The sequence below is a fragment of the Corvus brachyrhynchos genome, unplaced genomic scaffold (assembly GCF_000691975.1).
Source record: "Corvus brachyrhynchos isolate BGI_N302 unplaced genomic scaffold, ASM69197v1 scaffold175, whole genome shotgun sequence".
NCBI lineage: Eukaryota > Metazoa > Chordata > Aves > Passeriformes > Corvidae > Corvus > Corvus brachyrhynchos.
Genome location: NW_008238448.1, coordinates 5595831 through 5622778, shown reverse-complemented (window position 1 = coordinate 5622778; position 26948 = coordinate 5595831). Strand labels below are relative to the sequence as shown.

Below are 26948 nucleotides of genomic sequence, written 5' to 3'. Positions count from 1 at the left end.
CTTTTGGTCAGCCCTGAAGTGGTCAGACAGTTGACCTACATGATTGCTGCAGGTCCCTTCAAACTGAAATAGTCTGTTCTATTACGCATTTAACCAGTAAAGCATTTAAAACAGTGAGGTTGATATAAGGGACTGAAAATGTTTACAGAACTTGAGTTGTATGTAGTATTTAGTTATTCTTTCATTGCTGGTAAATAACATAACTGTTCTCAGGTAGACCTCCAGGACACTGGCAGTAGATATTGTTACTGCTGTATTTCCATCTTGTGGTGTCTTATTCCAACAGGAATAGCAGAAAGTGCCTGAGTGTAAATAGAAAATTCATTTTTCCCCCAACTGGTGTTTTAAAAGTTATTTTTTAGTGAGGATAACAGTTTGCATATTTAGATTTCAATCATTTTCTGTAAATTGCAGCTTTCTTTCATCTTTCCTCTGTGCCCTAAGTCACATTAGGGCACAGAGCTGCTCTTTGCCTGAGTGAGTATGCAGAGACCTCACCATGGCTCAGACCAGGCAAAGCTTAAGTTGAGTTACTGTGACTGATCACTGCTACTGTAAACATCTTCAGAAAAGGTGTTAAAAGAAAGCTTTTAAAAATGAGACGAAACAAATGGAACCGTTGTATTCAAGTATATAATATCTGTATCATAAAATCTGATGGGGATGATAAGGGATGGGAAGGATGTTCCAAGTTAAGCAGCTGCTCTTTACTCTGGGATACCAGCACGAGTCTTTCATATCAATCCACATATCCTGTTTCCAGTCATGCCATTGTCTCCTTTCTCCCCCTGATTTGTACCAAACTTTCCCTTATCTTCCCACTGTCTTTTGACTCTTAGCTGTCAAATAAAAACCCATGATGAGGGAAAATTTGCCCACAGCAACAAGGCAAATGGGTTACTTTGGGGGAGTTATTTTGTTACCATCTTTTTGTTGCGTGGAAATGCATATTTTCCCAAATGTTTAAACTGAACCGTTGACAGATTAGTTTTCTGTTTGGCTTGACAAAATTGTTCATTATAACAAAATCTGTTACCTATGTTTTGTTATTCTTTTAGTAAGGACTTATTTGCTGTGCTTTGCTTAAGTGTTGCATAAATACGTGTTGGCTCTTTCATTGCTGTGTGTTTGACAGGTTTGCCCTGTTTCCTGCAGTTATAAAGGAGTTCCTCCCTTCTGCTCACTCCTCTGGGGCCCAGCAGGCAAAGGAAATGTTTCGTATTTTTGTCCAGGAGCTAGAGGAGTGATTTAACTGGATTTGAGTTCCTTCCAGGGTATGTGCTGCAGGGCAAGCATGGCAACACACGTGCATTTTTTATGAGGTGGCAGCCTGTGTTTTCTCAAGCTTGTAGAGTAAGTTTAGATACACAGGGCAGCTTCAGATGTATGGAGGAAGGATTGTACTGTTCAGTAAAAACAGTACTTTGGCACATATGTGCGTTTTATGTCTCCTGTTCATTTTCTACCAAACATTAAGAACCCCCACTTCTTTAAATCTGTACAGTTTGTTAGTACAAAATCTGTCTTGTTTGCTACAGCTAAGAGAATATAGATTTTTTGGTTAAAATAAATGCTTCAGTTTTAAATGCGGCTGTGGATTTTCAGGCACACTGTCCCCAGCTTGCTAGTATGTTTTATCTACAATGGAAAAATTGGAGAGACAGCAAAATTTAGTCTGCTCATATTTACTCTGCAGTTCTTTTCAGAGAGAGATGGGATGATGGAGCATAATTTTGGAGCTTGCCTTTAAACAGTATGGCTTTCCTGAGGGTTACGTTTTATATTTTTCTTGCTAGTTGTCTTCCATACTTTGTGTCAGTTATAACAGGTATTTCTATGGTTTCTCTTTAGAGAATATTCTGGGGAATTGACTGATTTACTTGTTTGTGGATGTTGTTTGGAAAGAGAGGGGAGGGAGCTGGCTTTTGAAAAGGATGCAGTAATATGAGAGCAGCTTGGCTATCTATCCAGTTCTACTGTACTCAAGTCTTTGACAAAGAGAGTTTCTTAGTACTTTGTCTTCCTCCAGAAAGTTTTCCTAGAAATCCTGGAGAGAAAATGCATATGCAGGCATATTACAGAAATGAGAAAGTAATTGTGGCTGAATAATGGAACAGTTTATTAGTTATTAATATTGAGCATGGCCGAAGTAGTGGGAATTACAGTGGATGATTGTTTTTGCTGATAGCTGGAATTAATACAAGAAATGAAGGGCAGAGCCATGGGAATGTTGCCTTTGCAGTAGGCATGAAGGGGTGGGTAATGGGGAAGGATCTTGAAAAAAACCTGTCAGACTTCTTTTTCCATATGTAATTTCACAAAAGATGTCATGAATATTGAACTTTGGTGAAGAGATGAGCCTCAACCCCTTCAGTTTTTCCATCACACCAGTGTGTTTTGAGTTGCTGAAGGTTTGGGTTTTCTTCCCTGTCATTTGACTTGATATTCTGCAATCTTTTAAACTTTTTCAATCTCAGTCTGAAGACATGACAGATGAGAGTGGTGGTGTCTTCAAAATCAGTACAGCATTCTAAAACAGTGCAGATGTAGTGAAAATACTAATTTTTTTACACTTAAGAATAAAGAATGGATGTGTGCATGGTGTTTATATGAGTAGCATGCACTGGTATGGAAAAATGAAACTACTTGTACAGGTCCTCTAAAGAGAACAGATTCTAGAATGTTTGTCAGATTTATTATTTCTAGAGAAAGAAACTATATTGTAGGGTGTGGTAGCATTGTTGAGACTAAAATGATTTATATGGATTACTGTGTAATGGGTGGTTGTAGGTTTTTTCCAGATTTGGGGGTTTTTTTGTTGCTGCTTTGCGTTGTTACTGGCTTGGGGTGTGTTCCTGTTTTTATTATCACTATCATTATTATCATTATGGTCTTGCAGTGTGATGTGTTGTGTCCTTTTTTCTACGCTTTCAGGAAAGTTCTTCTGACTACTGTGATGTGACTTAACTTCATCTTTGTATCTAATGATTTAAGAGTTAAGAAACTTGAAATCCTCTGAGAAAGGGCCTTTTTTCATCTTTCTGCTACAATATTGGAAATCTGGTAGCATTGTTTTAACAAATAGATCAGCACTGCTGAAAAGAGGCCTCCTAAGAAACAGAATCATTATGTGCCGAATGTGAGCTTGCTGGTGCTGTAACTACACATGCACTGAAGATGCATTTTGATGCACCACCTAATCCTTCTTAGTGACCAAACCCCTAATGCGCAATGTGTGTAATTTATGCCTGGATATGAAGACAGCGTTTGGTAACTGCTATATCATATATATGCTTATGTGATAGATGTGCTTTGAACTGATGTCTTAATAGACAAGAATCTCTTCTATCGGTTAAGACCCTGGCAGAGGTTTTGCCAATCTGCACTGTATAAAGCTGCAGGTTTTTTTGATGTAGTGCTTTCTGCCAGGCCTTAGAAGAGGCTTTTTTCCCCTAGAACAGTAAATCAAGAATGCTCTACATTTGAGCTCTGTCCACTCAACTGGAAGATGTTCCAGGCAGGATGCTGCTAGCCCAGTGGTTTGGTAGAGTTATGGCCAAAACCAAATGATGTTTGCTTGTTTCTTTAACTTCCACACCCCCCTTTAAAACATATCCCTGAAAGACTTCACTATTAGCTGAGTAATACTAAATTTTTAAATTTCAGTTACAAACGTCTAATTTCAGTCCACATCCACAGTGCCTGACTCATCTCATAGAAGAGGCAGAGTCAAGACACCAAACCTTTCCTCCTTGGTAACATTGCTCCTTGCTGGAACTTGTTCTTGAAGGCATTATCTTCTGAGTTGCTTTTCTGTCACTTGCATATACTAGCATTGCTTTGGTGTTTTTCATCCGTGACAAGAGCTTAAAATTAGGATCTTGCTGTGTTCCTGGTTGAGCCTATTAGACAGCTTATAAAATCAGCCCATTTACTTGTGAGAGACTGCTGAGCAGAGAAGTGCAAGAAGCATAAAGAAATTAACCCTAACAAGTGGGAAGTAAAGTATAATATAATTGTTAGTAAAACCTGAAATTGTAATTTTTTTGCTCATGTGTTTCTCTACATACTTAGTTATAAATGCCTTTTCCCAAATGATATTATTTCAACGTATCTTTGTTTTTTCATTGACTTTTTTTTTTAGGCAGTTATTCCCACAACCTTGTGCTATTTGGATGGTTAAAAACCTTCTTGCTCTGATTTAATGCCATATTTTCGTTTCACCTGCTGCTTTACATATAATAAAAGCTAAATGAGGAAGAAGGAATTGATGAGTATTTTAATGGTATGATTGGATCCTTCCAAAAGCAGCCATGTTGAAAGTAAAATTTGAGTTTGCTAAAAAAATTATGTTTAAAAAACCCCCAAACCCAAAAAACTCATCCTGTCCCAACAACCCTAGTAGTCTGTCACAAGCACAAAAAGCCTTGTGCTCTGATTATAACTTGAATGTTTGTTTGAATACTTAAATATTACTCCAAAGACCTCAGAGGATTAAAACAGATGGTGTATGTGGATGTGTGTCATTGATCACTTAGAGGTCTGTGAAGTCTTGGAGTGTCAGGGAAAAGGTGTATTTTAATTTACTTCTGTGCAGTTTATTTCTTTGCTAAACTCTGGATTCTGGCCCATGGATTGCTTTCTTTGTAGCAATGGCAGCCCAAATGTAGAGTTTCCATTCCCCTCTCTTGTCGCAGCACCATCCTTGTTCAAGGTCTTCATTCTCAGGGGCCTGTTTGGGTCCCTGGCCATGGACTGAGCTGGATGAAGTAACAAATCTGATGGAAAAACAAGTTCTCAACCCTCCCAGATGCATCAGGACTCTTGTTTTCCCAACAGCCCCATGCATTCCTGTGCTAGCTGAGTTTGTGCTTGGAAAGGCACCAGAAACACTTGTAAATGAGGAAGAATTAGAGATTTTGATACCTGCTGTCTCTACTGCTCTGAAGGACAGCCCATGTCGTCTGTGTTGCTTGGTAATTGTGAATATTTGTTTGGAAAAAACAAAAAAAATCTGTTGGAGTGTTCACAAAGATCTTGTCAATCTTCTCATGGGATATCTATTTTCAAGAATGGAAGTTCAGGTTTTCAGGGCAGGCAACCAATAGCAAGTGTTAGGTCTGCACACAGTCAAAAGTCAAATATAGAGCTGCCATGTTTTCTAGTGGAGCAGGATTTCACCCCTGACTTCCAGTGCTGCTAAACTTGAGCTGCCAAGAGAGAACAGGAGGTCCTGAGGAGATCACTTGAGATTACCATGACACTTAAGGAGCTGAGCTCAGTGAGATCAAACACTGGCACAGGTTGCCCAGAGAAGTGGTGGAGTCTCCATCCTTGGAGAGATGTAAAAGCCACCTGCACACAGTCCTGAGCAGGATGTTCTAGGTGACCTTGCTTGCGTAGAAGGGTTGGATGAGATACCTCCAGAGGTCCCTTCAATCTCAAACATTCTGTGATTCTGTGATACTCATGAATTTTCCCTCCCCAGCCTGGGGCCATGGTTGCACATTCATCAGGCTCACATTCTTCTGTCACATGTCATTGGCTAGTCTAAAAATTTTCACTGTTTGTAAGTATTCTGGGGATTTAGATTTATAATTGTGATTCCATATGATGTATGACTTCATATGGAAAAACCTCTTTCATTTTTCAGTTTGGTTGAAAATATGTTAATCCTTTTTGTTCCCATTATATGCTGTTATTGGGTAATAATGGCATGGTTTAATTTGTGTGACGTTAATTTTTAGGAAATTTTCTTCACTGTGGAAAGCTGACACGTGGTAGTGTGGTAAAGCAAAACCTGCTTTGTCCAGCATGACATTTTAGATCTGGCTGGTTCCTGTATTAGCTGATGTGTATGGAGGGATGGGAAGGGAATTCACCTTGGTTTTGAGTGGTGATGCATTGAAAAATCACTGTTGATTTATGCCATGCATTCAGATAGGTTTTTCAGCTTTCAGTATTCAGTTGAAATTTCAAGACTTTTGGGAGAGAGTGAAATAGGGTTATTTGTTTGTAAAGATTGATTCATTATGTTATTTTTTCCCTGCTTCCAGCTACTGGTCTGCTCAACTGCCAGGTGCAAGCAGCCACTGATGTCTGATAGTTAATAAGCATTTGCTGCTGATCAGCTACTGCAGGATACAGCTAGGGCCAGACACAGCAGTGACAGCATAGCCGCAGCTGATCAGAAGTCTTGGAGGTAATTGGTTTTCTCCTGGGAGGGTAACACAAATAGAGCTAGTTAGTTGCCTAATGGTAGCTGTGATTTGAGACACTGATTATCTCTGTTTACCAGTGATGACTTTCTAGTTCCAGCCTAAATGGAGCAGCAGTGGTGTGATCTGGGATCAAGTAGAGAACTTCATGGTTTAAATAATGCTGAGCAAGCTGTAGCCAATGAACTTGATCAGATGCAGTGAATACCAGACACTGGGTGGTTTCTGCTGTGCTTACCTACCAGCTTTTGTCTGACGAGAAAGGAACAGGGACACTGCTTTGCTATAGCGTTCCCTGCTTCCCATTTCACACCTTGTGTTTGCCTTAAGAAATTCCCAGGCCAGCTATCTCTGGGCTACCCAGCATGCAGATGCCCTTTCACGAAACTATAAATTCTAACCTGCCCAAAAGAGCTCTTTAAGAGATGTTCCTAGCTTAGTTAAAGTCAGTTTGACATTCTTTGAACAGAAATATTATGTGAGGTTGATGGTCTGTATTCCTGTACTTGTGCTTAGAACTTGAAATTCATCTCTGCCCATGCACGCATGGTTTGTTTTCAAATGCTTCAAATGAATATTTTATTAGGTAGCTGTGGCCAATTGCTGCAGGATGGCCTTTGATGAGCTGCGTAGCCGAGTGGCGTTAGCTGTGTTGGCAGAGCCCTCTGGTGGGAACGCAGCCTGTGCCAGCAGCAGTCGGTCCTGTTGCCAGTGCCACCCACTTCTCCCAAATGCCGTCAGCCAGACCTCTCTCGGCTCTGTGGTATCCCACCAGCTGGTTGCTCGAGTGGCCAGGGGGTTCCTCTTCATCCCACAGAGCCTGTGGAGCTCACTTGACCTTTTTTTTTTGTTAGCAAACCTGATGGTGTGCTGTTAAGTGCTTGTATCATTTTAGGTTTTGATTTGCAAAATACAGTGGCTCTTTGAGAGTAATAAAGTTAGCCATATACAAGAGAATATTTTCTTAATCCTAATCAGTGTAGGAGAACCATGATGAAATTCAAGAATTGCATGTATGAATTTCAACCTTGTAAATACCTATTTTTAAAAAGTACTGCTTAATAAAACTAACTGTTCTAATCAGGCATACAGGGGGACATTTCTAAATCAAGAGCCACAGCTTTCCTTTTTCATTGGACAGTAATGCTTGTGCTAATCAAAGTATTAGAGGAAACAGCTTTTGTGTGATAAAATACCAACTTACTGAGCACGAAGGAAAAAAATGTTATTACTTCTCTAACCTAGTATGTTCAAAAGCCTGGTTAGGACTGCTAGATGCATTGCCAAACCAGAATGTGCAAAGAAGTACTTTAATCTGGTTACATCTCTAAAGTGTTGATATAACACGGGCCAATAACTCTACTGCAGGAAATCCAGCTGTTTGAGATTGTTGCACAAACAATGCAGTAGTCATAAAGAGTCTCTTTTTCTTCCTCACATGCTGGCCAGAGCTTTTCAGTTACATTGATTTGAAACACTCACAACTGTGCCCAGTATTTTATCTTCATTAAAATAAAAAAAGAGGAACATGTACTATGGCTTAGAAAAGGCTGTTGCCTGTGGTGGACAGGCCCCCCTTCTGATGAAGCTGGAGAGTGGGAGCAAGTCAAAGGCAGTCATATTTCTGTGTCACTTGATTTGCCTCATGATGAAGCTTTCCTTAACATAGACATAAATTCTTTCAAAAGCTAAATTAACCTTCCTGGCCTCTATTTGAAATAACCAGTTTCACCTTTGCTTTGAACTTACGTGCTCCATTGCTGGGGTTCAGCAACACAGAACAGTTCTGTTAGGAGACCCATCATGTGAGTGGCATGGTGGAACTCCTTGCTTCAGGTTGTTGTGAATTCCCAAAGCTGAATATCATTCAGAAAGCGATTAAACACACCTGTGAAAGGAAGAATCACCAGTATGATGAGATGTAGATATTGCCTTTGAAAATTCCATGTCTACATCCAAGGGAATGGGGCAGGAAGTGCATGGCTGTGTGTACTCACCCTCCTCCTTACCCTTGTGTGAAGGCAGGATGCTGAAATAAGGGGACTCCTTAAGGAGAGGGCTGGTTTTGTTGTGGTTCCTGTGATCCTCTGCTGTTAGCTGGAGGAGCCATGGTGGGGGGAGTACCAAGCTCTTTGCTATGGATTGGGACTCTAACCCTCCTCCTGCACCCTACTGCTGTTCTTTAAGGGATGTTTTCAGATGAACCTTCCATCTTACCTGCTGTCCGGTCTGGCATTTTCCATGGCCCTGTGGCTTTCCTCACCTGTAATGGGAGTTTCACTGGAGGCTTATTACAATTGCACATAGGAGGCAGCACAAAGGGGCTTTTTTCTTCTTTCATGACAGCTTCTGTTTCCTAATTTTCTTATAGCATTGTGGTTAGAGGCTTTAATTCTCTGGCAGATGGTATACGGTATGTTTTTCAAACCCTGTACCTTTTGGGTCTAGGACACACTCTCTTCTGTGACTTCATAAAGCTGCTAAGAAGCTATTTTTCTAATTTCTGAATTAAAATTCCATTCCATTTGTATTGCACAATGTCATCATGATTCAGCTTTGTAGAATACTGTCTTACTTCTGTAGGTTATCTTGTTCCATGCTCTTCTTAAAATGCTAACATGCAGTTTTAATCCTGTGATGCAGCAACCCTTGTTAGTTATCTGTTTTTAATTCAGGACTTCAAATGTGAATGTTGCTTTAACATTACTCGTGGTTCTCTCTAATCTCAGAGTCTCATAGCAAAATCTGTTGCAGAGTTCATCCTCTTTTGTCTGTGCTTTTCATTTGAAGCGTGTATTTTGTTGGAAAGTGGCTGATGATATAATACCTGGATTTTTTTTTTTAATAATCCCTGCTCTTCTAAAGAACTTAGTGAAGTGTAATATTACCATTCAAATAGGCAGGTGAGAGCCTTGGAGATTGGTAATTTGTACCTTTTCAAAAGCCGCACTGCCTTGCTTTGTCTTGGAATTTATTATGCTTCCCAAGTATAATGTGACATACTGAATAGGGCAGGGGGTGGGGACATTGTCTTCAGCTGACATGCTGCTATCAGCGGGACTGTGTTTCTGGACACAAGATTTCGCAGTCATTGGTTGTCCGAAGAAAGCCTTTCCATCTGAGGATTGGACAAGAAGATGCGTCAATTTGCTGCCCGTCTCCAAGGTACTGGTGATGCTGCCTCCACAAGCTGGCTAACGTCACAGCTCCATCACCCAGCGGGGTGTGGGCTTTTTTCTCCTCTTCTGTTTTAATTCTGTATTTGCTTCCTACTGCATTTCTTAATCTGTCTTCTGCCAAATGCTAACAGCATGATATTTTGCAATCATTTAGGTGAATACAAGAAGGACGAACTCCTGGAAGCTGCTAGGTGAGTGCTGCTTAGAATATAAAACATATTTTGGGGGTGGAAGCAGGCGAGGAAAAGGGTTTTTTAAAATAGTACTGTTTTGTCATTGCCTTTCCATGAAATGCTGCAAGCAAACCACTTAATTAGCATAAATCTCTTCAGACTTTAGTCTGGTACAAATGTAAAAGCCTATTTATGTAATTGAAATCCCCCACTATGGTGGTTATAAGGTTAATATTGAGTTTTTGCTTTAAGCTGCTTAAATCCTCTTTATTGTTTTGTGACTGTTCTTTTTAGGGGCAATTTAAATATTGGAATCTTTCTTTTCTTTTGGTTTTTACTGCTACCATAGGATGTATTTTGAAAATAGGATTTATCGGAACAGAGCATAAGGGAGCCTATACAAAAGGTGTAAAGTTCAATTGTATATTGCAAAGATGCTTTTCATCCTTCCTTCTGACTGCACAAGATCATTTTATACAAACCATTAACCCTTCTAAAAACATTTATTTCAACACATGGTTTTCAGAGGATCTACAGAATTAGAAAAAGGAAATACGAGGTTAAGGAAAGAAACTGAGGTGTTTTTGCATGATCTGTTGCAACACATTTAACTGTAAATTTAGTATTCTTTTCTGTATTTACCCTTGGTTTCGAAATGTTCAGAAGATTCTGTAGCCTTCCAGCACTCTCCCTGCCACAGTACAAATTTCAATATACTAGACTTGGCAAAATACTTGCTAAGGAGATGGTTATCAAAGAGCTCTGCCCTTTTTTCCCCCTTTCCCTAATCATCTTCTCATTTACAGGAGTGGTAATGAAGAAAAGCTGATGGCTTTATTGACTCCTTTAAATGTGAACTGCCATGCAAGTGATGGGCGTAAGGTAAGTTAATACCTGCTTTATATTTCAGTTATTCAAGAAAGGCCAATTTAAGCATACTGGTAAGCATAAATGTATAAACCAAGGTGGGGGGGGGGAACTAGTGATGCCTTTTTACCATAAAATTAAATGCTGTTATACTTGACACTGGCAGTTGTGACAGATTAAGTCGGCAGATGTGGATTTTGTGTGTGTCTTTTAAATGTCGAACCCTGGTCTCCATGTAAAAGAAACTTTAAGATCTTTTGTAAGAAAAACAAAATGTACTGTTGCAGATGGATAAAATAATGAAGGGAAGAAAGCTATTGTTTGTATTTGAACATTGTCTGGGTGAGGTGGTTGGTATTCAGCTTAGCTCCTAATATACTGCCACGTAGACTGGCACTGTATTGCTATGTTTAACACCTTCTGCATTTTCTTAAGTTTGACATTATTGTTTTGACTTTCTCTGGCAGAGATGTTTGAATGAGTTAAATTAAGAATTAGGCTGAAACTGGAGGAGGGAAGAACATGCGGAGTGAGAATTAGATCCTATGATTTTTGATGTTTTAGACTTCAAGATGATAGTCTGTCTAGACTGTTGGATTTACAAATGTTGGGGGGGGTTTTTTTATTTGATTTGTTGGTTTGTTTTTTTTTTTTTTTTTTTAAACTGTGTACCAGAATGTTTTTAATATGTATCTGTTAAAGTCTTTCACCTGTAACAGTACATCTCATTTTTGGAGAGAAAAGCATGGGAGCGTTTTCTTTTATAGTTTTTTTTTATTTTTGATGAAGTGTGTTGAAGCACAGTATAAACGTCTGCCCATCCTGGAGCTGTTGTGGAACAACCCAGTTCCACTGAAGTCAGTAAAGATAGGTCAGTTTGCATTTACTTTTGATGAAAAGGTATGTTGTTACTGAATATAAAAAATTTAGCTCCATTGTACAAAAACTCATAACTTGTATACACATTTAAAAATGTTTCTCAATTGTAGTATCTACAATACATACTACGTGACAGAAAACCCAGCCAGTTTTTTGCTTATTTACATTTATCACTGATTGAAGGTTGATGCATCTTCCAGGTTTTGAAAACAATTGATTTTATGAACTGAGGACAGGCAATTGAACAAGGGCTTTATTTAATTTAGCGGTGTTGGAACTGATGAAACACTCCCCACATTTTAAGGTTAAACATATTGCCCATATTTCCTGAATTTACTTTTCTTTTTTTAAGACTTTGCTGTTCAAGTAGAAGTGTATTTAGGTATTAATAGTGCTGTGTATTATAATTAAACAGGGTGGTGTACAGCAGTGCATTACTCAGTAATTGAACCCCCATCACTGTTGATCTCAGGCCAAATGCAGAGTTAAGATTTCTGCCAGCAGGGCAAGGAATAAGCCCTTGCAGATATTTTCTTGAACATTTATCACTTCAAAGTAAAAATTAAAAAAAACTTACAAAGCTTTTAAAATTAATACTGAAAGTATTTCTGTATTATTGCAGCCTCTGAATTAGTTAGAAAATGTATGCCCAAAGCTTGGAAAGCATATTGCAGTTAAAGCTTATGAGTGTGGACACTAAAAATATGATTGGTTGGTTGTTGGTAAGTGCACTGGTTACTGAAACTCCTTTTAAGATGCCTTCCCATTGATAATAATTAGCTTTTTTTAAAATTATGTCTACCAGATACATTTTTTTCTACTGCACATATGTAGAGGCTGTGGAAGGTTTAGTAATGCTTTGTAGCAAGTGTGCTATATAACTGTTAAGTATTTAATTTGTAAAGCAAAGCTTTCAGGTCCTCTACTAGCGCAAGATCACTTGGGGTTTGATCATTTTGAGCTTTGCTGCAAATTAAGTGAGCTTTTCAGCCTACAGCACAGAATTCTTGTAAATGGAAGTCTCCACTGGTGTAGCTGCCTCTAGTTGATCTATGGTGATTTACACTAGCTGAGAATTTGTCCATTTTGAAAGTTGCCTTTTGCCTTCCTTGATGCTTTTAGTAATTATTTTTTGCAGATCCTCTGAGTATTCAAGCCTCAGACCTAGGACAGTGTAAGGCCAGAGACTTAACGCAGCTCTCAGGGCCAGGAACGCAGACTCTGCGGATTGGCCCGAGATTCTCAGCATCACGCTCACTCTGCAGTACAGCTGTACCCACAAACTCTTTCTTCAAGCTGTGCATTCCTTGATTTTCTGAGATTCCCAGCTCTATTCTGATAAGGAAACATTTAGCTGCGTGGGTGAAGAAATTGAGTTCCAGTACTGAATGGGTAATTATTTTTTCTGTATTAGCAGTGGTATTTTTTTTCCCCATACTTTGGGGTGCAACTGTATGCCCCCCCCGGGCATTTTTTCTGTGTCCCATGCATACTAACATGTGGTGTTCTGGATTTCTGAAACACCACATGTGCTGTGAAGTTGTGCTTTTTGGAATGGGTAAAAGAGGTGGAAAACTCTGACAGTGTCTTCCTGGTTTGAAACCAGCTAAGGTTGGAAATAAAAAAGATTCATTGCATTCTGGGGGCTGCTTTTAGCCTTTTTGAGGAATATTGACAGCCAGAGTCTGATTCCTACTGGACAGGATTCCATGATTCTAAACCAGTTACAGCTGGTGCTGATAACCATTGTTCCATCTGTTTATTTAGGATAGAGGTCAAGACAAATAGGAATGAAAATTGAACTTCCTTCTTCCCCTCCAAAGTCACAGTTTAGGTAGGTTATGGACACTGTAGAAATGTTCATATTACTGAAGCTTTTGAGCTGTTGTCTGAAGAGGGAATATATTCTGTGTGGCTACTCTTGCAGTTATTTTCTGGAGGGAAAAATGAAGGCGTGTGCAAAACAAAGAGCAATTTTATACATCATCTAAAGCATTTCTGCATACCAAGGGTCATGGTAGTTTTTGGGGTTTTGATGACCAAGGAATATCAACAATAATATCTCAGAAACTAGGATTTCACTGAGCTAGATAATGATTGATTTTTGTGCAAGTACTGGCTTATGTGCTGGTTGAGTGTATATGAGGGCACAAATAATGAGCTGTATAGTAAAAAACTATGAAGTACTGTGTAAGCAAATGAGTATTACAAAAAGGTAAATTTCACAAAACCTTTTTGTTTTTTAAACTATCCTATTTGTTTACTTTTTAAAAAGCAATGCTTGAGCTGAAATATAATAGTGATTTTTTCATGGCAATTAGTCTTGCTTTGACATTGGTTTTTTTAAACAGGAGACTGAAATTTCACAGAATTGTTAGGATGCGGTGTTGTGTGTAAGGCAACATTTACATGTTGCATCACTCCTGTTCACACAGCCTAACAAAGTATTTGCTCTGTCAGAATACAACTTAGACACAATGCACGGCACCTGCATATTGCCATGGGTCTGAAATTTCCCTGCATCCTGCCTGTGAGCTCTGCTGGCCTCCTTGGTCTTTACGTTACCTGTAGAATTAATGACTTCTCGAAGACAAGCCTATGGTGTTGGTGTTAGCAGATGGTACTGTATTTCACACTGTTAATAAGTCAAGGCATCTATTTATGTGTCTATCTATGTAAAGTTATGTAGGCTTTAGAGCCCCTGTTATTCTCCCTCAAATATTTTCCTCTGGGGTTGCCTTTTTCAAGACTTAGTTATGAGTGAATTTTCAAAAAATGTTTTTTGACTATTTTAAGTCACTGGGTTTCTCTCTGTTGCTGGAAATTAAAGCTGTAGTACTTGTAATGGGAGCTGGATTTCTGACTTGTTACAACAGTCACTGCTTGTCTAAATCAGTGGCAAAAGACATGTTTAAAATCACACATATAATGGTTGCAGGTTGAGTAGAAGCTCCTAGCCCACTCATTTCCTTCAGAAAGCTGTTGTGAACACTTGAAAGCTGTTTAAGGAAGAAATTGATGTTGCCTCCATTTTAAAAATGCAGATGTATCTGAGCTGATAAGGAAGCGTTGGTTTCAGCAATTCAGATAAGAACTCTTTCCTACAAGACACTTCCTACATGACTAATCATAGCTTTCCAAAGTGGTCTGCATCCAGCTGACATGGTAGCTATTAGCAATAGGAGGTTAGATTTTTGTTTTGAAGTTGGATTTTTGGTTGTACAGAATATCCTGCTCCTGTACTGCATTATACATGCTCAGATCATGTCAGCACTAAAATACTCAGGTGTTGGTTGAATAAAACCTTTTCTTATGCAAGGGACTCCAACTTCTCTGGTTAGGAGGAGTTTACTCAAAAAACAGTTTGATGGTCTTCTCAAGGTCCATCTCTTGAAGTAGAGCAAATATCTAATATTTTGAGCTCTTAGGAGCATAGAACAGTGATTAAATGAAAAAATAAAATGCCTGTGTTGTACTTTGAAGTTTCTGTTGCAGCTGTGTTTTGTATTTACATTTTGTATCAACCATATAAAAACCAGAGAATACAATGGCATTACCTATGACAGCATGGTGTCAGGTATTAGTTCAACTTGAGGCAGGAATTGCTACCAGAAGGCAGCACAGAGTGCAGTTCCTCCACAGCTACCTTGTTTTCTGTCCTGCACCTTCCCTCCCTGCCTCCTTCCTTAGAAACTAGAAATGTTATTTCTGCAACAGGTGAATCAGGGATCCTGCAAACAATGCACCTCAGTTTCTCCTAGCATGGGACCATCCAGCGCTGTGGATAATGTAGTGATCCCATGAAAAAAAAAATAGACAATTAATTAAAATGCCATTTCTATCATGCACGTGGTCCTACTTCACTTATTTGCACTTTTGTCTTCTAACTTGTAGTGCCCCTTTCTTTGTTTATTCCCAGTTTTCAGTCCTTAACAACTGCCAGTACCAGTCCTTGGTATTATGCTTCTGCAATGCCTTTGCAGTTACGCCTTTCCAAAACAGCTGTAGACAACCCTGGATCCAAAATACCAGTAACAGGCCTTTTCATTAAACTTGTCATAGGAGACATACTTGCCTCTTGGGTTAGATTGAGGCTGTTGTTGCAGCCTGTTCTTTCCTGCCATAGGGACGTTGTTTTTTCTCGTGCATGGCATCATTCAGGTTCGTTGGCATGGGGGTCACATGTATGAAATCCAAGTCTGAGAAGGTCTGCAATGCAGTGCTGAGTAGCAGCATCCTTGGCCTGAGGTAACCACTGCAAAAAGTCTTGAGTACAAAGTGCCCCTCAGCTTTTGGTATGGGACCTCCCCGATACCAAGTAGCATTCTGTTGGATGAAATTGCAGATTCTTTCTCTTGCTTCCTCTGCTTCTTTCTCTCCATTGAGAGATCAGCATCTAAACAAAGGGCTGGCAAAGAGAAATTGAATTCTAACAGGATCAGGTGAGTTAGGTCTCCTCTTACCAGGGAGTCTCCAATGTGCTGCTGGTAAGTGAATTTGCCAACTCCTCTTCCCGAACTCTGGTTGTTTGCAGCCATTTTCAAGAAAAATCCTGCAATTGGAAAGAAAATTGGTATACCTTCCAATTTCCGAGTCTGTATGGAACAATCAATTCACGTTTGCACAAGCTTTTTCTTTACAGTTATTAAGACTACAGACTTGGGCAGATTCTCTTGTAACATTCTTGGCTCTAGGAGCTGGGGGTTGAGGAAAAATGCCATGTACTGCAATATGTGAACACATTGTGTGCTAGTGAAACTGTAAACCTTCATGATTGTGTGCATTTTTCTTGTGCTGTGGAAAAAAATCAAAACTAATATCACATAAATCCATAGGTCTGTCCAATCTATACATCTGTGTCATAGAGATTATATTCAGATGGGTGTGGAATATATTTTGGAAGAAATTATTTCACATACAATAAAAAAAGTTGCTTGATTGTTGTGAAAATCCACTTTTCTACAGACAAAAGCTGTTTATTTGAGCAAAAGACTTGTGAACAGATAGCCAGTGTAAGGCCTTTTTTGTCATGCCCAAGGGTGTATCTGAATGTCAGTGTGGACTCTATGCATGTTTGGGGTTTTTTGTCACATGTAATATATTACCTAGTTTCACAATTTGCATTTCATCTTTCCCAAAGTTTTATGAACTCTTCTGCTGGTATACATTGTTTGTTTGTATGGTTTGTAAATACAGTCTCTACTCTCAAGGCTTATCTACAAAAAAAAAACCCCAAAACCCTAACTAGTGCAAAGGAGAGGAGCAATGGAATCATACAGATTAACAGTTAACTGTGTATTCTTGGTTCAGAATGAGTGCCTCCTCCTTCATTAATCTAATAAAATGAAAAAACTAAAAATTGTTTAATGAAATGTCATTTTATTTCAGAAAAAAGACAGCTCCACAAATCCAAAATAGTTATTTCAGAATAACTGGATAGACAAGCCCTTGCTAAATCTGCTCACTTGTTGCTTACTAGCATAAATGTTAATCTGGTTTTGATGAAGTGCTATAAACTCAGTTTTGTGGGTGGGAAATGTGCAGATTTTGGGTTCTTCATTTGTGGTCCTTCAAAGATATGCCAGGAGTTCCATGATGTGCGATTACAGCATTGTGGAACTGCAGTTATCAAAATAAGCAAAAACCACTCACCTAGCTAATGTTTGCTAGTGTAAAGCTGGCCCTGGCTGATGGCTTCTAGACACTGCAGTCTTTGTTGGCACTGGTCTTGTATGTGTTTCATGAAACACGTGTGTATCAAGGTTATGTCTAGGGGTGAGAGTCGGTAGATTGATAAATAGAATCATAGAATGTCCTTGCTTGTATGGGACCTTAAAGATCTTCTAGTTCCAGCCTCCCTGCCATGGGCAGGGACATCTTTCACTAGACCCGGTCAAATATTTGGGTCAAATATTTTAAATAAAATCCTGCATGCAAAATTGAAGGTCTTTTCTGGATTTAGTTAATGGTGCACTGTAAAAAAAAAAGGTGACATTTCCAACATTACAAGATGATTACAAAGCAAGTGTCACAATGTTTGTGTTGTGCCTTGGGCAGAAGCACCCAATGCCATACACATAAAAAGAACATTCAGAGATGGTCACAATGGCATTTTGCCTTTAAAATACCGTTTTACTCGGTAAAAAAAGATAGTTCCCAGGCTTCACCTGTGTTAGAAAAAGTGACAAGTTTCACACATTCTTATGCTGTGATCCTATCTTACTTCATCTGCCAAGCATGGTCAAAGTGGGTAACACAACAATCCCTCCGCAGACTTTGTATGGTATAGATGACTTGGCTTATTTTCTGTCCCTGGTGTCACTTAAAACCTTTTATATACAAGGATAATACTGTTTGAATAAAATGTAAAGCTGATCTACTTGCTTCTAAGTTTCTGTTGTGAGATTCTAAATATTTTCCCCAAAACATTTCAGTGAGTATCCCTTCACCTGTTATTTGAAGTATTGTCTGTCATGTCCACGAATAGAAATTGTGCACCAAAGGACCAGAAAGAAATTGTTAACAGTGTCATCATTCTCTCTGTATTGTTGTCTAAAATTCAGGAAATCTCATTTGTTAGGTCTTAATTAATGTGCTCTTCAGGAAGCCTCAGATGTGTTGAAAGCATGGGGGGTTTTTATACCTGAACTGTTTACCCTTGATGATTAGCTTCACACAGGAGATGACTTCCCACGTTATGCTATTACCCATCTCTTGTCAAGAGAAAACAAGTCAAACTGGCAGATTTGGGCAGAGCTGCCATGTAATATTTTATGCACATAAACTAAAAGCTGTGTTCTGGATTTGGCTTTAACAGCTCACAGAGCATCCAGAAGCTGAGTACTGATCATATTTCTTCTACTGTGATCTCAAGAGTGGAGCCCTTTCCTTCACAGAGCTTGCTGAGATTATGTTCTGAGTTGAAGTGCAGCAGCTCAATCCATGGACTGTGTCCATTTGACTTCTGTGTATGGTTGACTATATACTGACTGAATACCGTAGGTGATATTTCTATGCTTGGTGTCACTTCCCTCTCAAAATCCCTGCATGTGAGCATAAGAAGTACTGAGAAGTAAACTGATCTGCTTTCTTGTTGCTTTTTGCTTTTGAGTGTGATACTAGTGTATTTTGTGGCCTCCCTCTGTTGTGACATCATTTAGTTGTGCACTGTGTCCCATCTCTGCCACGCTGTTGTGCAACCACCTGAGGACCTAACATCATCTTCCTTTTAAACCATTGGTGAGGATTTATTTAAAAAACCCATTGAGTACCTATTGTAACCTGTGTCATTTGGCTTACCCTCATGCATGTGTTTGTTGACTGCTTCAGAAAACCCAAGTTTTAAATATAGAACTTCTTTTAACCATATTTGACTCTTCCCAAGCAGATTGAGTTTATTCAGGTGTTCACTAATTCTAGCTGTTACTATATTGAATCTTTTTCTTGTACAGATATCAAGATTACAGGCCTGTATGTAGTTCCCCAAAATGGGCATTAATGATTGGTTTGTAACTTCCGTGTCTTCACGTACCAAGATAATCTTAAGTGAAGGTCACGTACCACTAGTAATTCACCTGTTTCATTCTCCAGTGCTCTCTTGAGTGGATCCAGTTTGGTCTTGGCAATTTGGTGATGTTCATTTTGATTATGGGGGTGATTACCTCTTCTGTGCTTAATTTAGTTTCAGCTAGATCTTTGCCAAGCTTCTCCATGCTCCCAAATATGCACATGCTCACTCACCAGGATCCTGGAATAAGAGTTATTGTTTCTTCTAAGATGTATGCCATGCAAAAAGTTCCTTCAGTTCTTCACAATGCCTTCTTGTCTGTAAGACCTCCGTTTCTTGCTGGAGCATCACCTTGCCCCACTGAACTGGCTGGTGCATTTTGTGCTCCTAGTGGGTTGCAAGAAGTTACGTCTGGTTTGAATTCCTTTCACCAGTTGCTACTTAAACTGTTTTTGCCTGTCTACTTGTATTTTTACCTCTAAACTACTAAAATTTGTGGTCCTTTTGTTTTTCTGCAGCTCGTAAATTAAGCTTTTTGAATGTCCTCTTAATTCTAGTAAACTCTTTTAGCTTGCTGTTGGTCATACTGGCTTCTTTCACCATATCAAGCCCTTCCCCATAGAAGGTATGCATTAGCAAAGCGTCTCCAGAATTATCTTCATTAGTAGTTTTTATGCTGTCTGTAAGGACATAATTTTCTTACCTACCAATTCTAGCTTATTTTTAAAAACTTGGTATTTTTTTCATAGCTCCGCTTTCTGAAAGTTGGTGCATCATGCTGGATTATTTTAGCAAGCATTTCCCCTGTAGATAAGTTGAATCTGAGTGTGTTATAGTTACTATTAAAGACGACTTCTACTGAAAGGTTTTGCTTCAGGTGTTGCTTGGTACCATCTCAGTAGTTGTATTTACCCTTGTGGCCTTCCTAGCCTCTTTCTCTGTAGAACAGTCACTGATAGCATCCGAACATTTCACCTCTTAGGTCACCCAAAGCCCTTGTGTTTTCTGCCCTTGCTGCCTCTCTGATTTCTCCCAGCACATCAGTTATCAGTTGCTCATACAGCCCCATCATTGATTCGGAGGTTGTATGGATAATGTAGAGTGATCAATTCTAAATGAAAAGAACTGCAAATACTTATATGCAAGGAGAAATGTATTTACATAACCATTTCTGAAAGTATTGTTTAAGTTGACTGAGCAGGCAGCAGATGAAGGATAAAAGGGGAGGAAAATGCCAAAATAAGGCATTGTAATTGATGATGGACGTGTCATTGATGAACAAGAAAATTGAGGTGATTTGATTAGTCTTTTCCAACTAACATTATATGCGACTACTTATAAAAGAAACTTCTTACAGATGATATTCTTTAGAATATTAATATTCTAATAATCATTACTTTTCAATTGGAATTATAAGATGAAGTCTCTGCCTTTTTCCCTGTTTTGCAAGGCTGCTCTTCAAAGAAATGGTGAAGCCTATTTGACTAGATTATAAAGTCATTTAATTCTAAAATTTGCAAGTTATCACTGTAAAGCAAAAAGAGTATTTTGTGTATTTAATTTTATTAATTATTTTATATTTCATGTTTTAAATAAATTCCAAAATATAAGGTATAAATATTTATTTCATACTCAGCACTGGAGCTGAAATGCAGTCAATTTGCAAGTGTTGCTCATAACATTTTATTCTGACCCCAGTTTCAATAATATGAGTGAAGTGCTGATTTGAAGCCATGTTAACAGAATGGTCAAATTAATTTATTCCCTCTTAATAATGTGAAAATACTATGAACTGAAGCCTGGAAAGTTTCTAGTTGGAAGGGGAAGGTGGAGAAGTAAAGTAAGTACATAAAGATGGAATAGGAGAAGTAGTAAAAATAGTAAGATAGGTGAGAAGAAAAGGGAAATAAAAGATTACTCGTTGACTGTAGTAGGAAAAACATTGATGTACATACAGACTGGGGAACGAGAGGCTGGAGAGCAGCGCTGCAGAAAGGCCCTGCGGGTCCTGGTCCATGGCAAGCTGAACATGAGCCAGCAGTGCCCTGGCAGCCAGGAGGGCCAAGTGTGCCCTGGGGGGCATCAGGCACAGCATCGCCAGCCGGGCAGGGGAGGGGATTGTCCCACTCTGCTCTCCTCTGCTCTGGGGCAGCTCCCCTCCAGTGCTGGGGGCAGGTCTGGGTGCCACAGTATAAAAATACATTAAGTTGTTAGAGAGTGTCCAGAGGAGGGCCATAAGAATGGTGAAGGACCCTGAGGGGAAGCTGTGTGAGGAGCAGCTGAGGTCACTTGGTCTGTTCAGTCTGGAGAGAGGGGAGACCTCATTGCAGTTACAACTTCCTCATGAGGGAAGGCACTGATCTCTTCTCTGTGGTGCCCAGTGACAGGACCTGAGGGAATGGCCTGAAGCTGTGTCAGGGCAAATTTAGGTTGGATATTAGGAAGAAGTTCTTCACCTAGAGGGTGGCTGGGCACTGGAACAGGTTCCCCAGGGAAGTGGTCACAGCACCAAGGCTGACAGAGTTCAAGTGTTCAGTCAACACTCTGAGGCACATGATGTGACTCTTGGGGTGCCCTGTGTAGGGCCAGGAGCTGGACTCAATGATCCTGATGGGTCCCTTCCAAGTCAGAATATTCTATGACTCTAGGAAGATTTTGACAGCAAGTGGTAAAAGAAGAGAATGCAACAGCAAAAAACCCCAGCAGTTTTGGTTCTCTGGTGATTCAGTGTGCATCTTCTTCAGATTTGCCAAAAATGGCTAAGCTGAACACAAAGATAATGTAAGTAGTTTCTGTGTAGTGTTCTGCCGTATCTTTCAAGCCAGCATAGATTTCCTTTCAGTGTTAAATAGCATCAGCTGCATTCCCTTAGGAGAAGAGAGTGGATCTTTACTGTAATTTTTTCTTTATGTAGCTCAGCAAGTCACTATTCCCTCAGCTGTCAGCATCTATCACCAAAGAAACACCGTATACTCCTCTGCTTCTCTGATAATCCATCTCAAAGTTCCTCTCCCTGTGTCATTGAGTGCTGCCAGAGATGTATTCTGTGCTTCTGAATCTGGGAAAACTACAAATGCTGCTTCAGGGTGGAAGCCCCAGAATTTCTTTTTCATATTGCAGTTCCATCCCCAGCTACACCTTCATCATATGCATGTAGAAATGGAAGAGATTCTTGTAAAGACCAGTTTTCTGAAATACTATAGTTTTGTGAGGGGTGTTACTCAGCTTTTCTAACACATCCTCTGTGAAACTGTTTTGCCAAATGGCAATGAGATACATGCATATACAGAAGAGTTTCAGGGAAGGGAGGAGGTGTTGCATTTTAATTCTTGTTTAGGAAGAGGTCAAAGATTACTAGTGCCCCATTTTTGGGATCTGCTGTTTGTGAAATCCTTCAGAGATCAATGGTGTTCCTATTTAAAGATTTAGGTGTCTCTTCCAGCCCATTACCTTTTCCCCCTTAGTCTATGCTTCTAGATTTGTCTCCGAAAGTAATGGCAGCACCTTGCTATGAAGCAGTTAGGGAACTAAGCTTCCTAATTAATATCCAGGGAGCGAAGATTCCTTTTATTCCTTTGCCATACCTGCTTTTTCTTGTCAAACAGATTGATCTTTGCTTTTGGTTATTTCCAAAAACAGTTGTTGCCTTCCGTGTTACAGCATCTCTCTTCTAGCCCTTTAGCCGTTTTTGTGCCACATAGTGATGAGAAGGGATGGTGGGAGTTGTGGTTATTGCAAGCTGTCTGGGGTACAGTGACTGTGAAATAATAGAGTTTTCAGTATTTGATGGAAGAAGGAGGGGCATCAACAAAACGTCTATGCTGGACTTCCAGAGGGCAGACTTCAGCCTATCCAGGATGCTGATTTGGAGAGTACCTTAGTAAAGAGCACTTAAAGGGGTCCAGGAAGGATGGACATAGTTCAGGAAACAAATCTTGAAGGCGTAGGAGCAGACTGTCCCTGTGTGCTGAAAGATGAGCCGACAGGGAAAAGGACCAGCCTGCATGGGCAGGGAGCTTTTGCAGGAACTCGGGGATAAAAAAGAGGGTATGTCACCTTTGGAAAAGGGGGCAGGTAACTCAGGAAGGGCTTAAGAATGTTGTTAAGTCATGCAGAAAAAAAATTAAAGAGGTAAAAGTTAAGTTAGAACTTAATCTGGCCACTTCTGTAAAGGATAATAAAAAATGTTTTTATGAATACATTCATAGCAAAAGGAGGGGCAAGAAAAACCTCCATTCTTTCTTGGATGTGGGTGGGAATATAGTTACCAAAGACAAGGAGAAGGCTGAGGTACTTAGCACCTTCTTTGCCTCAGTTTTCAACAGTAAGACAGGTGGTCCTGAGGACAGCTGTCCTCCTGAGGTGGTAGACAGGGACAGGGAGCAGAATAGTCCCACTGTGATCCAGGGGGAAGCCATTGGTGACCTGTTGAGCCACTTAGATGCTCACGGGACCTGATGCAATCCATTGTAGGGTGATGAGGGAGCTGGCGGAAGAGCTCCCCAAGCCGCTCTCCATCATTTTTCATCAGTCCTGGCTCACTGGGGAGGTCCCAGATGACTGGAAGCTGGCCAATGTGATACCCATCCATTAGAAGGGCCAGAAGGAGGATCCAGGAAAATACAGGCCTGTCAGCCTGACTTCAGTGCCCAGCAAGGTTATGGAACAGATCATCTTGAGTGCGATTGTACAGCACCTACAGGATGGACGAGGGATCAGACCCAGCTAGCATGCATTTAGGAGGGGCATGTCCTGCCTGACCAAACTAATCTTTTATGAGCAGGAGACCCACCTGGTGGCTGAGGAGAAGGCTGTGGATGTGTCTACCTGGACTTCAGCAAAGCCTTTGACACTGTCTTCCACAGCATACTCCTGGAAAAGCTGTCAGCCCTCGGCTTGGACAGTTGTGCTGTTCACTGGGTAAAAAACTGGCTGGATGGCCAGGCCCAGAGAGTGATGCTGCATCCAGTTGGCAACCAGTCACTAGTGGGGTCCCCCAAGTATCAGTGCTAGGCCCAGTCCAGTTTAGTATCTTTCTTGATGATCTGGATGAGGGGATCAAGTCTATCACAAGCAAATTTGCAGATGATACCAAGCTGGGTGCAAGTGTCGATCTGCTGGAGGATAGGAGGGCTTTGCAGAGGGACCTGGACAGGCTGGATAGATGGGCTGAATCTGACCACGTGAGGTTTAACAAGGCAAAGTGCCGGGTCCTGCACTTTGGCCACAACCCCCTGCAGCACCACAGGCTGGGGACTGAGTGGACAGTGGCCAGGCAGAAAGGGACCTGAGGGTGCTGGTTGACAGCAGCTGAACATGAGCCAGTGTGTGCCCAGGTGGCTGAGAAGGCCAGTGGCGTTCTGGCCTGTATCAGCAATAGTGTGGCCAGCAGCACCAGGGGAAGTGATTCTTCCCCTGTACTCAGCACTGGTGAGGCCGCACCTTGAGTACTGTGTCCAGTTCTGGGCTCCTCAATTTAGGAAGAATGTTGAGGTACTGGAGTATGTCCAGAGAAAGGCAACAGGGCTGGTGAAGGGTCTGGAGCACAAGTCCTGTGAGGAGCAGCTGAGGGAGCTGGAGTTGTTCAGCTTGGAGAAAAGGAGGCTCAGGAGAGACCTTAGCACTCTACAACTGCCTGAAAGGAGGGTGTAGCCAGGTGAGGGTTGGTCTCTTCTCCCAGGCAACCAGTGACAGAACAAGAGGACAAAGCCTTAAGCTGCACCAGGGGAGGTTTAGATTGGACATGAGGAAGAATTTCTCCACAGAAAGAGTGATTGGTCATTGGAGTGGGCTACCCAGGGAGCTGGTGGAGTCACCATCCCTGGAGGTGTTTAAGAAGAAACTGGATCAGTGCTATGGTCTAGTTGACAAGGTGGTGTTTGGTCATAGACTGGACTTGATCTCAAAGGTCCAATCTAGTTGATTCTGTCATTTCCTGTTCTACCTTCTTTTAACCTTGAGATGGAGGCACTCCAGTTGTTTCTTTGTCTACCCCTGTACAGGATCATGCTTGTCTTCCTATCGGTCCTTCCCTACCCTAGGCATGTAGGTGATTGAAAAAGCTCTTCTCTAATAAATCTCCTGCCCCCTTATTTGTCAACACTTAGCCCAGGTTGCAGTACAGCAGGGTCACTATGTTAATGTGTGCAACTGATGCCAACCCTTGTCATGGCAGTCTTAGAGGTTCAGACATACAGTCAGAAAATTGTGTTGTCTCTCAAAGGTCAGATCTACTAGAGAAGCATTCAGTAATCAGTAGTTTGGACAGTACAGCCCCCTGAGAAGGAACAGATTTGAATACTCACTGGATATGAGGAGCTGGTCTGTCACCCAAGTAAGCCTCTTCCAAATGAGGCCTTACTCTGTCAGTGTATTTGCAGTGTATTTTTGGTCTTCTCTTTCTGTGTTTTTAACTCTTCTCTTTTCCTTGAGTTTATGAACATTCTTGCCCATTAATGCTCTGCCCTAGCACTGCTGTGCCTGTGAAATCAAGCTGCTTTTTTGTCTTTGGTGGTTTACGACTCAAAACAGTTGGTTCCCCACCACCACCACCCCCACAGCTGCCAAGAGATCATCTGATATACCAGACCTCTAAATTAAGATAGTGACTTGCAAATTCTGAATTGGTGGGCTGTTCAGTTCATTTTCTCTGTCATTAGCTGTTAGAAAGCAATATGTGAAATCTGTGACATGATGTTTTTTGAAATTTTACTATACTAAGCCTGTCCAGTTCAACCATCTTAATTAATTACTACTGGCTGTGTTCTGAAGAGGAAGCAGTTAAATTGCAGCTGGAAACAGTAGCGTGAGAAATGTCTTACTTAAGCATTTTGTAATTCTTGTCTTTAAGAATTTTGTTTCTTTGTAGGGGTGTTCGTTGTTTGCTTATTTATTATGTTTTTTTACATAAGAAAAGTAGTTTAAGCTCTTCATCCCTGTGCTTATTTATCTCTGGAGTTGCAGCTAGCTCATCTACAGTCAGCAGTCTGACATTACTTGTTTTCCTGAAGCAACATCTGTAAGTTTGTCCCTAAAGCATAATTGTCAACCATGAATTTAAATAACTCAGTACTGCTATAAAGTGACCAAGGAAGCTGCATGATTAGGGTGACAAGTCATGTGGCTGGTGAACAGACACACAGCCCCTTTCCTGCTCATGAAGAGCATAATTCTTCAGTCAGGGTTAGGGAGCTTTATTTCTGTAGTAGCAAATGTGTAAGAGCATTATAGCATGAATTTAAAATAATTATTTTGAGTTATTTGAAATACATGTTTATAGGAGGAAATAATTTTGTATATAAGTCCAGTCTTGTCACCATACAAACAAATGACAATGAGCTATTTCCCAAGAAAGCTTCCAACTTCATTTAAAATGAAGGTGTAAGATGGGTGCAGTGTGTAAAACTGGAATGCAAGCTGGTATCTGAGCAGCAAAGGAAAAGCCTGATCATTTCCATAGCGGAGAAGTTTAGGACTGTGTTTGCAAGATTGTGGTGTTGTTGCAACTTGTTTTCTTACTCCATTAATCAGAATGATAAAGTGATGACAGGAGGTATGCCACTTGCATCTGAATGTCTTCCTGAGGTACCCTCATGATTAATGTGATTCATTTTAGAGATGTCTGCAAGAGAGCAGCATCAAGCACAGACTATTGTGATTGGAAGGAAAGATTCTGTCATAAATTCTAACACAGTAAAGAGAAAGTTGTTTGCTTTGCCAAGAGTCAGGACATCTTTCAAAACAGTTTTATGCAAAACTATGAAACAAAGGTCTCTTCTGCGATTAGAAGCCCCTCTGCTCTTCCCTTAATTCAAAAGAGGTAAAACACTTTACTGAAGGGAGTTTGTATGACAAACTACAGAAGTTTTAAGATATTTTTATTGCTGTTTTCTAAGGCCAGTATGACCTGATTAGAATAAAGGTTTTGTTTGATCTATGTTAAATGGGAGCTTGTTGCATACCTGCAATTTCCAAATCTACTAAACCTGAAGATAATTACAGACATGGTATAAAAAAGTCACAAGTATTAAAGTCTGCATGAAACATTTTTAAATCCCTCTTCCCCCCCCCTTTTTTTTTTTTTTTTTTTTTTTTTTTTTGTTTTTTTGTAGCATGCTGTTGATGT

At 40.2% G+C, this 26948-nt stretch overlaps 1 protein-coding gene across 1 annotated transcript in view; it reads left to right on the top strand.

Annotated features, from left to right (window-relative positions):
• Positions 1-26948, top strand: part of TNKS (tankyrase) — a 106487-nt gene that overhangs the window by 29321 nt on the left and 50218 nt on the right. Inside the window, exons 2-3 of the mRNA XM_017736768.1 lie at positions 9552-9588; positions 10377-10452. Coding sequence (XP_017592257.1) covers positions 9552-9588; positions 10377-10452 — 113 coding nt within the window. The remainder of the gene's footprint in view (positions 1-9551; positions 9589-10376; positions 10453-26948) is intronic.